Source organism: Oncorhynchus mykiss, chromosome 24 (genome assembly GCF_057628025.1).
Source record: "Oncorhynchus mykiss isolate SJ-2025 chromosome 24, ASM5762802v1, whole genome shotgun sequence".
Lineage (NCBI taxonomy): Eukaryota > Metazoa > Chordata > Actinopteri > Salmoniformes > Salmonidae > Oncorhynchus > Oncorhynchus mykiss.
The window spans coordinates 25,980,896-25,993,497 of NC_143045.1; the positions used below are offsets into that span (position 1 = coordinate 25,980,896).

The 12,602-nt window shown below is 45.7% G+C and overlaps 1 protein-coding gene across 13 annotated transcripts in view; it reads left to right on the top strand.

Moving 5' to 3' along the window:
* msi1a (musashi RNA binding protein 1a) overlaps window positions 1-12,602 on the top strand; it is a 330,671-nt gene that overhangs the window by 63,188 nt on the left and 254,881 nt on the right. For all 13 annotated transcript variants that reach the window (XM_036961343.2, XM_090218795.1, XM_036961340.2 and 10 more), the window contains exon 6: window positions 7,072-7,164. In XM_036961343.2, coding sequence (XP_036817238.1) covers window positions 7,072-7,164 — 93 coding nt within the window. The remainder of the gene's footprint in view (window positions 1-7,071; window positions 7,165-12,602) is intronic.

Consider the following 12,602-nt stretch of genomic DNA (forward strand, 5'->3'; position numbering starts at 1 on the left):
ATCTATGTCTATAGGTAGCCACTCCTGATGTGCTTGTGATGGCTGTTTAGCAGTCTGATGGCCTTGAGATTGACAAACAGCTTCTGTCTCTCTGTCCCAGCTTTGATGCACCTGTACTGACCTCGCCTTCTGGATGGTAGCGGTGTGAACAGGCAGTGGCTCGGGTGGTTGATGTCCTTGATGATCTTTTTGGCCTTCCTGTGACATCGGGTGGTGTTGGTGTCCAGGAGGGTGCGAAGTTTGCCCCCGGTAATGTGTTGGGCCGACTGCACCAGCCTCTGGAGAACTTTGCGGTTGTCAGCGATGCAGTTGCCGTACCAGGCGGTGATACAGTCCGACAGGATGCTCTCAATTGTGCATTTGTAAAAGTTTATTAGGGTTTTATGTGTTAAGCCAAGTTTCTTTAGCCTCCTGAGGTTGAGGGTCCACCCTCACTGTCTGTGTGGGTGGACCATTTAAGTTTGTCTGTGATGTGTACGCCGAGGAACTTGAAGCTTTCCACTTTCTCCACTGCGGTCCCATCATTGTGGATAGGGGGGGTGCTCCCTGTGCTTTTTCCTGAAGTCCACGATCATCTCCTTCATTTTGTTGAGGTAGAGTGAAAGGTTATTTTCTTGGCACCACACTCCGGGAGCCCTCACCTCCTCCCTGTAGGCTGTCTCATCATTGTTGGTAATCACGCATACTACTGTTGTGTCGTCTACAAACTTGATAATTGAGTTGAAGGCCTGCTTGGCCACGCAGTCATGGGTGAACAGGGAGTCCAGGAGGGGGCTGAGCACACCTATGGGGCCCCAGTGTTGAGGAGGTCTAAAGTAAATGCCCTGGCCCTAGACACTCTCTGTCAGTGGTGTAGAGGGTCTAATGAATGTTGAAAAGGTGTGAAGAGGCCAGGTCCTTCTACACCATCCCCTCACTGTGGACAAGGTGCTGAACTAATGCAGCCAGTCTTCACTGCAGCTGCTGCTTCAAACTATCTCTTTTAAGAGTTGCTCTGAAAGCCTGTTCTAACCATCAGCCTGTATGCTAATGTGTAGAAGGAGGGAGTCAGCAGTCATATGAGGAGAGAAAGAGACAGAGAAAGGAAGAGAGAGTATTCAGTAAGAAGGATAGAGGAAGGCAGGAGGATGGAAGATGGAAGGACTGTTGTCTGGTGTCAGAGAAGGGGAGATGGAAAGAGACGGAAGGATAGGGATGGAGGGGGAAGATGGAAGGCCTGTTGTCTGGTGTCACAGTGGAGAGAAATGGACAGAGTAATTGCGTTGTTCCAGGGCCTGAGAGATCCCTTCAGCCATGACACACACACACACACACACACACACACACACACACACACACACACACAGAGGCTCACGTGCCTGTCAGGAGGCATAAAGACAGCAGGAGCTGAAAAAACCTAACTCTCAGTAGACAAGTTGAGGCAGCCTGCTAGCGCAAAGCCCAGCCTGAAAATGACTGGAGAGAAAGACATACAGGCAGATCATCTATCAAGGGAAGCAGATGAAACTACAGGGAGGGAAAGATGTCAGACGGATGGACGGAGAGAATAGAAGGAAGGCAGAGAGAGATGGAGACTGAAGTGCTGCTGGCTTGCTGCTCATAAAGATGGCGGGTGATAAATGTGAGCAATGTTGATGGTTTCCATGGCTGCACTTGGCCATCCATTGTTTCGGGATGTGTTGCTAGTGCTGATGGGTAGTCCAACCTATGGTGGTGGTGGACAAAGGGAGAGATGGACTCCTTTCTCCTCTCTCCTTTTTTCCTTCTCTTCTCTCTCCTATCTTCTCTCTCCTGTCCTCTTCTCTCTCCTATATTCTCTCTCTTATCCTCTTCTCTCTCCTATCTTCTCTCTCCTATCTTCTCTCTCCTGTCATCTTCTCTCTCCTATCTTCTCTCTCCTGTTCTCTTCTCTCTCCTATCTTCTCTCTCTTCTGTTCTCTTCTATCTTCTCTCTCTTCTGTCCTCTTCTCTCTCCGATCTTCTCTCTCCTCTGTCCTCTTCTTTCTCCTATCTTCTCTCTCCTGTCTTCTTCTTTCTCCTATCTTCTCTCTCCTGTCCTCTTCACTCTCCTATATTCTCTCTCTTATCCTCTTCTCTCCTATCTTCTCTCTCCTGTCCTCTACCCTCACCTATCTTCTCTCTCTTCTGTCCTCTTCTCTCTCCTATCTTCTCTCTCCTGTCCTCTTTTCTCTCCTATCTTCTCTCTCCTATCCTCTTCTCTCTCCTATATTCTCTCTCTTATCCTCTTCTCTCTCCTATCTTCTCTCTCCTGTTCTCTTCTCTCTCCTATCTTCTCTCTCCTGTTCTTTTCTCTCTCCTATCTTCTCTCTCCTGTTCTCTTCTCTCTCCTATCTTCTCTCTCCTGTCCTCTTCTCTCTCCTATCCTCTTCTCTCTCCTATATTCTCTCTTATCCTCTTCTCTCTCCTATATTCTCTCTCTTATCCTCTTCTCTCTCCTATCTTCTCTCTCCTGTCCTCTTCCCTCTCCTATCTTCTCTCTTCTGTCTTCTCTCTCCTATCTTCTCCCTCTTCTGTCCTCCTCTCCCTCTTCTGTCCTCTCTCCTGTTCTCTTCTCTCTCCTATCTTCTCTCTCCTGTTCTCTTCTCTCTCCTATCTTCTCTCTCCTGTTCTCTTCTCTCTCCTATCTTCTGTCTCCTGTCCTCTTCTCTCTCCTATCTTCTCTCTCCTGTTCTCTTCTCTCTCCTGTTCTCTTCTCTCTCATATCTTCTCTCTCCTGTCCTCTTCTCTCTCCTGTCCTCTTCTCTCTCCTGTTCTCTTCTCTCTCCTGTTCTCTTCTCTCTCCTGTCCTCTTCTCTCTCCTGTCCTCTTCTCTCTCCTGTTCTCTTCTCTCTCCTATCTTCTCTCTCCTCTGTCCTCTTCTTTCTCCTATCTTCTCTCTCCTGTCCTCTTCTCTCTCCTATATTCTCTCTCTTATCCTCTTCTCTCCTATCTTCTCTCTCCTGTCCTCTACCCTCACCTATCTTCTCTCTCTTCTGTCCTCTTCTCTCTCCTATCTTCTCTCTCCTATCCCCTTCTCTCTTCTATATTATCTCTCCTATCCTCTTCTCTCTCCTATATTCTCTCTCTTATCCTCTTCTCTCTCCTATCTTCTCTCTCCTGTCCTCTTCCCTCTCCTATCTTCTCCCTCTTCTGTCCTCTTCTCCCTCTTCTGTCCTCTTCTCTCTCCTGTTCTCTTCTCTCTCCTGTTCTCTTCTCTCTCCTGTTCTCTTCTCTCTCCTATCTTCTCTCTCCTGTTCTCTTCTCTCTCCTATCTTCTGTCTCCTGTCCTCTTCTCTCTCCTATCTTCTCTCTCCTGTTCTCTTCTCTCTCCTGTTCTCTTCTCTCTCATATCTTCTCTCTCCTGTCCTCTTCTCTCTCCTGTCCTCTTCTCTCTCCTGTTCTCTTCTCCCTCCTGTTCTCTTCTCTCTCCTGTCCTCTTCTCTCTCCTGTTCTCTTCTCTCTCCTATCTTCTCTCTCCTCTGTCCTCTTCTTTCTCCTATCTTCTCTCTCCTGTCTTCTTCTTTCTCCTATCTTCTCTCTCCTGTCCTCTTCTCTCTCCTATATTCTCTCTCTTATCCTCTTCTCTCCTATCTTCTCTCTCCTGTCCTCTACCCTCACCTATCTTCTCTCTCTTCTGTCCTCTTCTCTCTCCTATCTTCTCTCTCCTATCCCCTTCTCTCTTCTATATTATCTCTCTTATCCTCTTCTCTCTCCTATCTTCTCTCTCCTGTTCTCTTCTCTCTCCTATCTTCTCTCTCCTGTTCTTTTCTCTCTCCTATCTTCTCTCTCCTGTTCTCTTCTCTCTCCTATCTTCTCTCTCCTGTCCTCTTCTCTCTCCTATCTTCTCTCTCCTATCCTCTTCTCTCTCCTATATTCTCTCTCTTATCCTCTTCTCTCTCCTATCTTCTCTCTCCTGTCCTCTTCCCTCTCCTATCTTCTCTCTTCTGTCTTCTCTCTCCTATCTTCTCCCTCTTCTGTCCTATTCTCCCTCTTCTGTCCTCTTCTCTCTCCTGTTCTCTTCTCTCTCCTGTTCTCTTCTCTCTCCTGTTCTCTTCTCTCTCCTATCTTCTCTCTCCTGTTCTCTTCTCTCTCCTATCTTCTGTCTCCTGTCCTCTTCTCTCTCCTATCTTCTCTCTCCTATCTTCTCTTCTCTCTCCTGTTCTCTTCTCTCTCCTGTTCTCTTCTCTCTCCTGTTCTCTTCTCTCTCATATCTTCTCTCTCCTGTCCTCTTCTCTCTCCTGTCCTCTTCTCTCCCCTGTTCTTTTCTCTCTCCTGTTCTCTTCTCTCTCCTGTTCTCTTCTCTCTCCTATCTTCTCTCTCCTGTCCTCTTCTCTCTCCAATCTTCTCTCTCCTGTTCTCTTCTCTCTCCTGTTCTCTTCTCTCTCCTACCCTCTTCTCTCTCCTATCTTCTCTCCTCTGTCCTCTTCTCTCTCCTGTCCTCTTCTCTCCCCTGTTCTTTTCTCTCTCCTATCTTCTCTCTCCTGTTCTCTTCTCTCTCCTATCTTCTCTCTCCTGTCCTCTTCTCTCTCCTATCTTCTCTCTCTTGTCCTCTTCTCTCTCCTATCTTCTCTCTCCTCTGTCCTCTTCTTTCTCCTATATTCTCTCTCCTGTCTTCTTCTTTCTCTTATCTTCTCTCTCCTGTCCTCTTCTCTCTCCTATATTCTCTCTCTTATCCTCTTCTCTCCTATCTTCTCTCTCCTGTCCTCTACCCTCACCTATCTTCTCTCTCTTCTGTCCTCTTCTCTCTCCTATCTTCTCTCTCCTGTCCTCTTTTCTCTCCTATCTTCTCTCTCCTATCCTCTTCTCTCTCCTATATTATCTCTCTTATCCTCTTCTCTCTCCTATCTTCTCTCTCCTGTCCTCTACCCTCACCTATCTTCTCTCTCTTCTGTCCTCTTCTCTCTCCTATCTTCTCTCTCCTATCCCCTTCTCTCTTCTATATTATCTCTCTTATCCTCTTCTCTCTCCTATCTTCTCTCTTCTGTTCTCTTCTCTCTCCTATCTTCTCTCTCCTATCCTCTTCTCTCTTCTATATTATCTCTCTTATCCTCTTCTCTCTCCTATCTTCTCTCTCCTATCCCCTTCTCTCTTCTATATTATCTCTCTTATCCTCTTCTCCCTCTTCTGTCCTCTTCTCTCTCCTGTTCTCTTCTCTCTCCTGTTCTCTTCTCTCTCCTGTTCTCTTCTCTCTCCTATCTTCTCTCTCCTGTCCTCTTCTCTCTCCTATCCTCTTCTCTCTCCTATCCTCTTCTCTCTCCTATATTCTCTCTCTTATCCTCTTCTCTCTCCTATCTTCTCTCTCCTGTCCTCTTCCCTCTCCTATCTTCTCTCTTCTGTCTTCTCTCTCCTATCTTCTCCCTCTTCTGTCCTCTTCTCCCTCTTCTGTCCTCTTCTCTCTCCTGTTCTCTTCTCTCCTGTTCTCTTCTCTCTCCTGTTCTCTTCTCTCTCCTATCTTCTCTCTCCTGTTCTCTTCTCTCTCCTATCTTCTGTCTCCTGTCCTCTTCTCTCTCCTATCTTCTCTCTCCTGTTCTCTTCTCTCTCCTGTTCTCTTCTCTCTCCTGTTCTCTTCTCTCTCATATCTTCTCTCTCCTGTCCTCTTCTCTCTCCTGTCCTCTTCTCTCCCCTGTTCTCTTCTCTCTCCTGTTCTCTTCTCTCTCCTATCTTCTCTCTCCTGTCCTCTTCTCTCTCCAATCTTCTCTCTCCTGTTCTCTTCTCTCTCCTGTTCTCGTCTCTCTCCTATCTTCTCTCTCCTGTTCTCTTCTCTCTCCTATCTTCTCTCTCCTGTCCTCTTCTCTCTCCTATCTTCTCTCTCTTGTCCTCTTCTCTCTCCTATCTTCTCTCTCCTCTGTCCTCTTCTTTCTCATATCTTCTCTCTCCTGTCTTCTTCTTTCTCCTATCTTCTCTCTCCTGTCCTCTTCTCTCTCCTATATTCTCTCTCCTATCCTCTTCTCTCTCCTATATTATCTCTCTTATCCTCTTCTCTCTCCTATCTTCTCTCTCCTGTCCTCTACCCTCACCTATCTTCTCTCTCCTGTCCTCTTTTCTCTCCTATCTTCTCTCTCCTATCCTCTTCTCTCTCCTATATTATCTCTCTTATCCTCTTCTCTCTCCTATCTTCTCTCTCCTGTTCTCTTCTCTCTCCTATCTTCTGTCTCCTGTCCTCTTCTCTCTCCTATCTTCTCTCTCCTGTCCTCTTCTCTCTCCTATATTCTCTCTCCTGTCCTCTTCTCTCTCCTATATTATCTCTCTTATCCTCTTCTCTCTCCTATCTTCTCTCTCCTTTCCTCTACCCTCACCTATCTTCTCTCTCCTGTCCTCTTTTCTCTCCTATCTTCTCTCTCCTGTCCTCTACCCTCACCTATCTTCTCTCTCCTGTCCTCTTTTCTCTCCTATCTTCTCTCTCCTATCCTCTTCTCTCTCCTATATTATCTCTCTTATCCTCTTCTCTCTCCTATCTTCTCTCTCCTATCTTCTCTCTCCTATCTTCTCTCTCCTGTTCTCTTCTCTCTCCTATCTTCTCTCTCCTGTCCTCTTTTCTCTCCTATCTTCTCTCTTCTATCCTCTTCTCTCTCCTATATTATCTCTCTTATCCTCTTCTCTCTCCTATCTTCTCTCTCCTGTTCTCTTCTCTCTCCTATCTTCTCTCTCCTGTTCTTTTCTCTCTCCTATCTTCTCTCTCCTGTTCTCTTCTCTCTCCTATCTTCTCTCTCCTGTCCTCTTCTCTCTCCTATCTTCTCTCTCCTATCCTCTTCTCTCTCCTATATTCTCTCTCCTGTCTTTCTCCTCTCCTCTTGTGTTTGAAAGTCAAAGTTTCAAAGCTCAGTGTGTGGCCTTGGGAAGGACCTGGCATAGGTAGTGACATTGGCGATAGGTGCCCCTCTGGACACGTCCCCACACACCCCAACAAATGAGCGCAGACTTGCAGCTCACATGCTACACTACTCGACACTCGCTTCAGACTCGGCAAACGATGATTCTGGGCCCTTACAGTGAATGTTCTTGAGATTTGTCCTCTAAAATGCTTTCACGTGTTGCTGATCTCTTTTCTCTCTCCTTTTTCTCTCCTTCCAGATGGTCACAAGAACAAAGAAAGTATTCGTAGGAGGATTATCAGCGAACACAGTAGTTGAAGATGTGAAGCTGTATTTTGAACAGTTTGGCAAGGTAAGGCTTATTTGGAAGTGATGTCCTCTTCTTGTCCTGAGCCATTTCAAGATGATGGACTCTAGCGGATGAGGATGTTCTGTGGCACTCTAATTGGCAGTCAATAGCCTCATCATGTCTCTAATAGAGATCTGAGGAGGTCTACAGACACATTCACTGGGATGTGTCTGGTTCCTACACTGTCTGTGGAGGCTGGTTGTTTATATGAGTCTCCCCCATGTAGTCATATCCTGCAGCTTGTACCATAAGACCTGTTTTGTCAGTTGTCAGCCATGTAGGGGGACTGATTCCATCGTCGCTTCTGAAGTGTCTGTTTAACTTCTCCTTAGCATTGTTTGAATATTCTCCTTATTTTACAGAGAAATTAGAGACACAGCCAGGTTTTTGATTGAGTGGCCTGGTTTTTCCTGGCTCGCTAAGGCTTTGTTTGAATATTTAGAAAATTCATCCTACGTTTTATATATATTTCCACACGGAGGTTGAAATAATACTGGGAAATTGTTAACATTATGATAGTGCACTTTTAGTGTAAGAGCTGTTTTAAAAGACTGCCAGAAATTTCAGCCTGTTTTGGCAGGATGGAGGTTTGGTCTGCCTGGTGATAACACCAGGCGGTAGTAAATGAGTTAATACCCCTGCCCCCGACCCCCCCCCCCCCCAGGTCACCAATAAGAAAGACAGTTCCAAACCTTTCTGCCAATAACGGCTAGTTTTCAGTTTTCTCCTCCTCACTCAAACCACTCCCAAACAGTCCTAGCTAAATTCTTGCCTGATAAATGGCTCTCTGCTAAGTTATATTTAAAAAAAAAATGATTTTAATTTAGAACAATCACAGTAAGGTTACCCAGAAATGATTTGAATTTGAAAAAAAAGGATTATACCCTTTTTTTCAATTTTCACTTAAAATGACATCTAAATCTAACTGCCTGTAGCTCAGGACCTGAAAGGATATGCAAATTCTTGATACCATTTGAAAAGAAACACTTTGAAGTTTGTGGAAATGTGAAATTAATGTAGGACAATATAACACATTCGATCTGGTAAAAGATAATACAAACCAAAAAACGTTTTTTTTTTCCATCAGCTTGAAATGCAGGAGAAAGGCCATACTTTCAGATAGGAGTCCAGGTGTAATTTGGATTTTGGCCACCAGATGGCAGCAGTGTGCGATCCAGTGAAGATTTACCTTACTGCACAATATTTTGTATCAAGTCTGCTAGGAGTTTGCCCAAATGTGCCGAATTGGTAAATTAATACGTTTTTGAGTACATAACTATAGAGAACATGCAAAAATGCTATGGTAATTTTTTTTTTTTTAGCTTACACACTCCCAGGAATGTCCTACAAGATGGATCATTAGCTTATACGATTACTTTCACACATCTAGCTGGCCGGGCGGGGTGGGTGTGGAGCCAGAGACAGCAGTGGGGTCAAACTGTGGACCCCAGTTCCTACATTTGAACATGAAAATGAATTTTATCAAACAAAACTATGCTACATTTTATCTCTGGGACACTCAGAATGACAAATCAGAGCAAGATTACTGAATGTAAGTACGTTATTTACCTTCAGAGGTGAATGTATCAAACCAGTTAATGGTATTTTTTCACTGTAATAGCTACTGCTAATTGGACACTGCAGTTAGATTAACAATACTTTTTGTTTTCTGCCCATATATGACATGTCTATGTCCCGGAAAGCTGGCTGTTGTATACAACGTCATTCTAGTCACATTAGCGCACGTTAGCAACAACCGTCCTGGTTTAGGGACACCCATCCCATAGAGGTTATTAAGGAACGGGCCACATGGTTCCTGTCCTGGAAGCCTCTAGATCTCATCTCTCCTGGGTTAGAGGAGGCCCAATCAAACTGACTGACAGAGAGGGGCTGGATCCTGGCCCTATACCCCCTGCCCCCGACCCCCGCAGGTCACCAGACTGGACCCATGGCCGCAGGGCCCCGTCTGTCTACCCGCACTATTGCCCCCTCTCTTGGTGTGTGTGTGTGTGTGCGCGCTTGTCAGTGAGGAGTCCATCTGAGTGAATAAAGCAGTTAATTAGCCAGTGTCCTCTCAGAGAAATGAGAGAAGACCTGTACCAAGTACAGCAGCTGTGTTTTCGGGGGAAGAAGTCAGAAGTGGAGGGATGGATGGACGGAAGAAGTCCGAAGTGGAGGGATGGAGGAAAGAAGTCAGAAATGGAGGAAAGAAGTCAGAAGTGGAGGGAGGAAAAGAGGGAGGTAGGAGGGGGGCTGGAAGTGAGTTGTCTGAAATGTAAACTGTGGGAATCCATTTGCAGCCTGCTCTTGATGACTCCCATGTCAGCACTATTGATACCTGTGTGTGTGTGCACATGTGCACTCGTGTTTGTGTGTGTATTAATGTCTGAGTGTGTGTGTCAGTATGTGTGCGTGTGTCAGTGTGTGTTTCGCATTTGTGTTTTGTTTGGTGCGGATCCAGAATTAGCCAATTAGCAGAGAGTGCTGCTGGCTGTGTGTGCTTCATGGGGGTGGGAAGCAGGTGGTGTGGGGAACCAGGGTCATAGGATCTGTCTTCTCACAGACTGTGCTCTCCCAGACCTAGCAGGCTGCGGTGTGTGTGTACTGCTATGACAGAGTGCTCTCCAGAAGAGAGGCCTTTCCTCCCTGTTCTATGCGTCAGCTCCAAAGTGCATCTTAAGCAGAGGAGCCCTAGGCTACAGGAAGCTAGATGTACTGAATGAGTCTGTTTAAATGGACCAGGGACACTACCACCTCTGTTTAGATACAGTCATCTACTTCTCAGTGCTACACTATGTATTGTCTTAATACAGACCAGAGTGACTGTCTTTTGGGATATTATTTGCATATGGTACTAATTAATCTCCTTCCTCTGTCCTCCAAGAGTAGTGCTTTATCAGCTAGCTATACCCAGTGTTATAAACCTAATGCAGTTTTCACTAAGTCTTGACATTGTGAACAATTCTCTCTCAGGAGTTTTACAGTTGTGTCTAAACAACATGGGGACGGCACAAGTTAGATGATTCATCTTCATGATTATGCAATGGGGCACTTTTAACCTCTACCCACTTCCTGGCGTAATCTCCAAATTAGCAGAAAGGGGGGGGGGGGCATTCACCCCACCTCCCTCTTGCATTGTTAACACCCAGAGCAGGCTAATTAGCCTGGCTTGCTAATGCTTAGTCATACATACCTTTGTTATAATCGGCTTGGAGTTTGTCTCAAAACAAAGTGAACTTATCTGGCTGAGCTGCAACAACTCCTGCTTGGGTTGTTGATCCTGCTCTGACCTCACCTTTCACCTGTCATCAGATATACTGTACCTGGACTTTACTTCGAGACAAACCCAGTGTTTACTTTCATTTGGCCTGTCATAACAACAGACATATTACTATTATTTGTGGTTATATAATGTTTTTATCTTGATGTACTGTTCTAATGTGTGAATCTGACTTTATAGAAATGGAATCCATTTAGAATTCTCAGACTTTTACCTCTGCCCCAAAAACATTCTCTGCACAGTACAGCAGAGCCTCCAAAGCTAAGCAGTGAGCTAAAAGGTACATTGTTTAAAATGGTTGAATCCTTAACTCAATCTATCAAAACAAATCACATGTACTTATATAGCCCTTCATACATCAGCTGATATCACAAAGTGCTGTACAGAAACCCAGCCTAAAACCCTAAACAGCAAGCAATGCAGGTGTAGAAGCACGGTGGCTAGGAAAATCTCCCTAGAAAGGCCAAAATCTAGGAAGAAACCTAGAGAGGAACCAGGCTGTGGGGTGGCCAGTCCTCTTCCGGCTGTGCCGGGTGGAGATTATAACAGAACATGGCCAAGATGTTCAAATGTTCATAAATGACCAGCATGGTCCAATAATAATAAGGCAGAACAGTTGAAACTGGAGCAGCAGCACGGCCAGGTGGACTGGGGACAGCAAGGAGTCATCATGTCAGGTAGTCCTGAGGCATGGTCCTAGGGCTCAGGTCCTCTGAGAGAGAGAAAGAAAGAGAGAAAGAGAGAATTAGAGAGAGCATACTTAAATTCACACCGGACACCGAATAGGACAGGAGAAGTACTCCAGATATAACAAACTGACCCTAGCCCCCCGACACATAAACTACTGCAGCATAAATACTGGAGGCTGAGACAGGAGGGGTCAGGAGACACTGTGGCCCCATCCGAGGACACCCCCGGACAGGGCCAAACAGGAAGGATATAACCCCACCCACTTTGCCAAAGCACAGCCCCCACACCACTAGAGGGATATCTTCAACCACCAACTTACCATCCTGAGACAAGGCTGAGTATATCCCACAAAGATCTCCGCCACGGCACAACCCAAGGGGGGGGGCGCCAACCCAGACAGGAAGATCACATCAGTGACTCAACCCACTCAAGTGACGCACCCCTCCCAGGGACGGTATGAAAGAGCCCCAGTAAGCCAGTTACTCAGCCCCTGTAATAGGGTTAGAGGCAGAGAATCCCAGTGGAAAGAGGGGAACCGGCCAGGCAGAGACGTCAAGGGCGGTTCGTTGCTCCAGAGCCTTTCCGTTCACCTTCCCACTCCTGGGCCAGACTACACTCAATCATATGACCCACTGAAGAGATGCGTCTTCAGTAAAGACTTAAAGGTTGAGAACCGAGTTTGCGTCTCTTACATGGGTAGGCAGACCATTCATAAAAATTGAGCTCTATAGGAGAAAGCCTGCCTCCAGCTGTTTGCTTAGAAATTCTAGGGACAATTAGGAGGCCTGCGTCTTGTGACCGTAGCGTACGTGTAGGAATGTAAGGCAGGACCAAATCAGAGAGATAGGTAGGAGCAAGCCCATGTAATGCTTTGTAGGTTAGCAGTAAAACCTTGAAATCAGCCCTTGCCTTGACAGGAAGCCAGTGTAGGGAGGCTAGCACTGGAGTAATATGATCAATTTTTTTGGTTCTAGTCAGGATTCTAGCAGCGCAATTTAGCACTAACTGAAGTTTATTTAGTGCTTTATCCGGGTAGCCGGAAAGTAGAGCATTGCAGTAGTCTAACCTAGAAGTGACAAAAGCATGGATTAATTTTTCTGCATCATTTTTGGACAGAAAGTTTCTGATTTTTGCAATGTTACGTAGATGGAAAAAAGCTGTCCTTGAAATGGTCTTGATATGTTCTTCAAAAGAGAGATCAGGGTCCAGAGTAACGCTGAGGTCCTTCACAGTTTTATTTGAGACGACTGTACAACCATTAAGATTCATTGTCAGATTCAACAGAAGATCTCTTTGTTTCTTGGGGACCTAGAACAAGCATCTCTGTTTTGTCCGAGTTTAAAAGTAGAAAGCTTACAGCCATCCACTTCCTTATGTCTGAAAAAGATGCTTCTAGCGAGGGCAATTTTGGGGCTTCACCATGTTTCATTGAAATGTACAGCTGTGTGTCATCCGCATAGCAGTGAAAGTT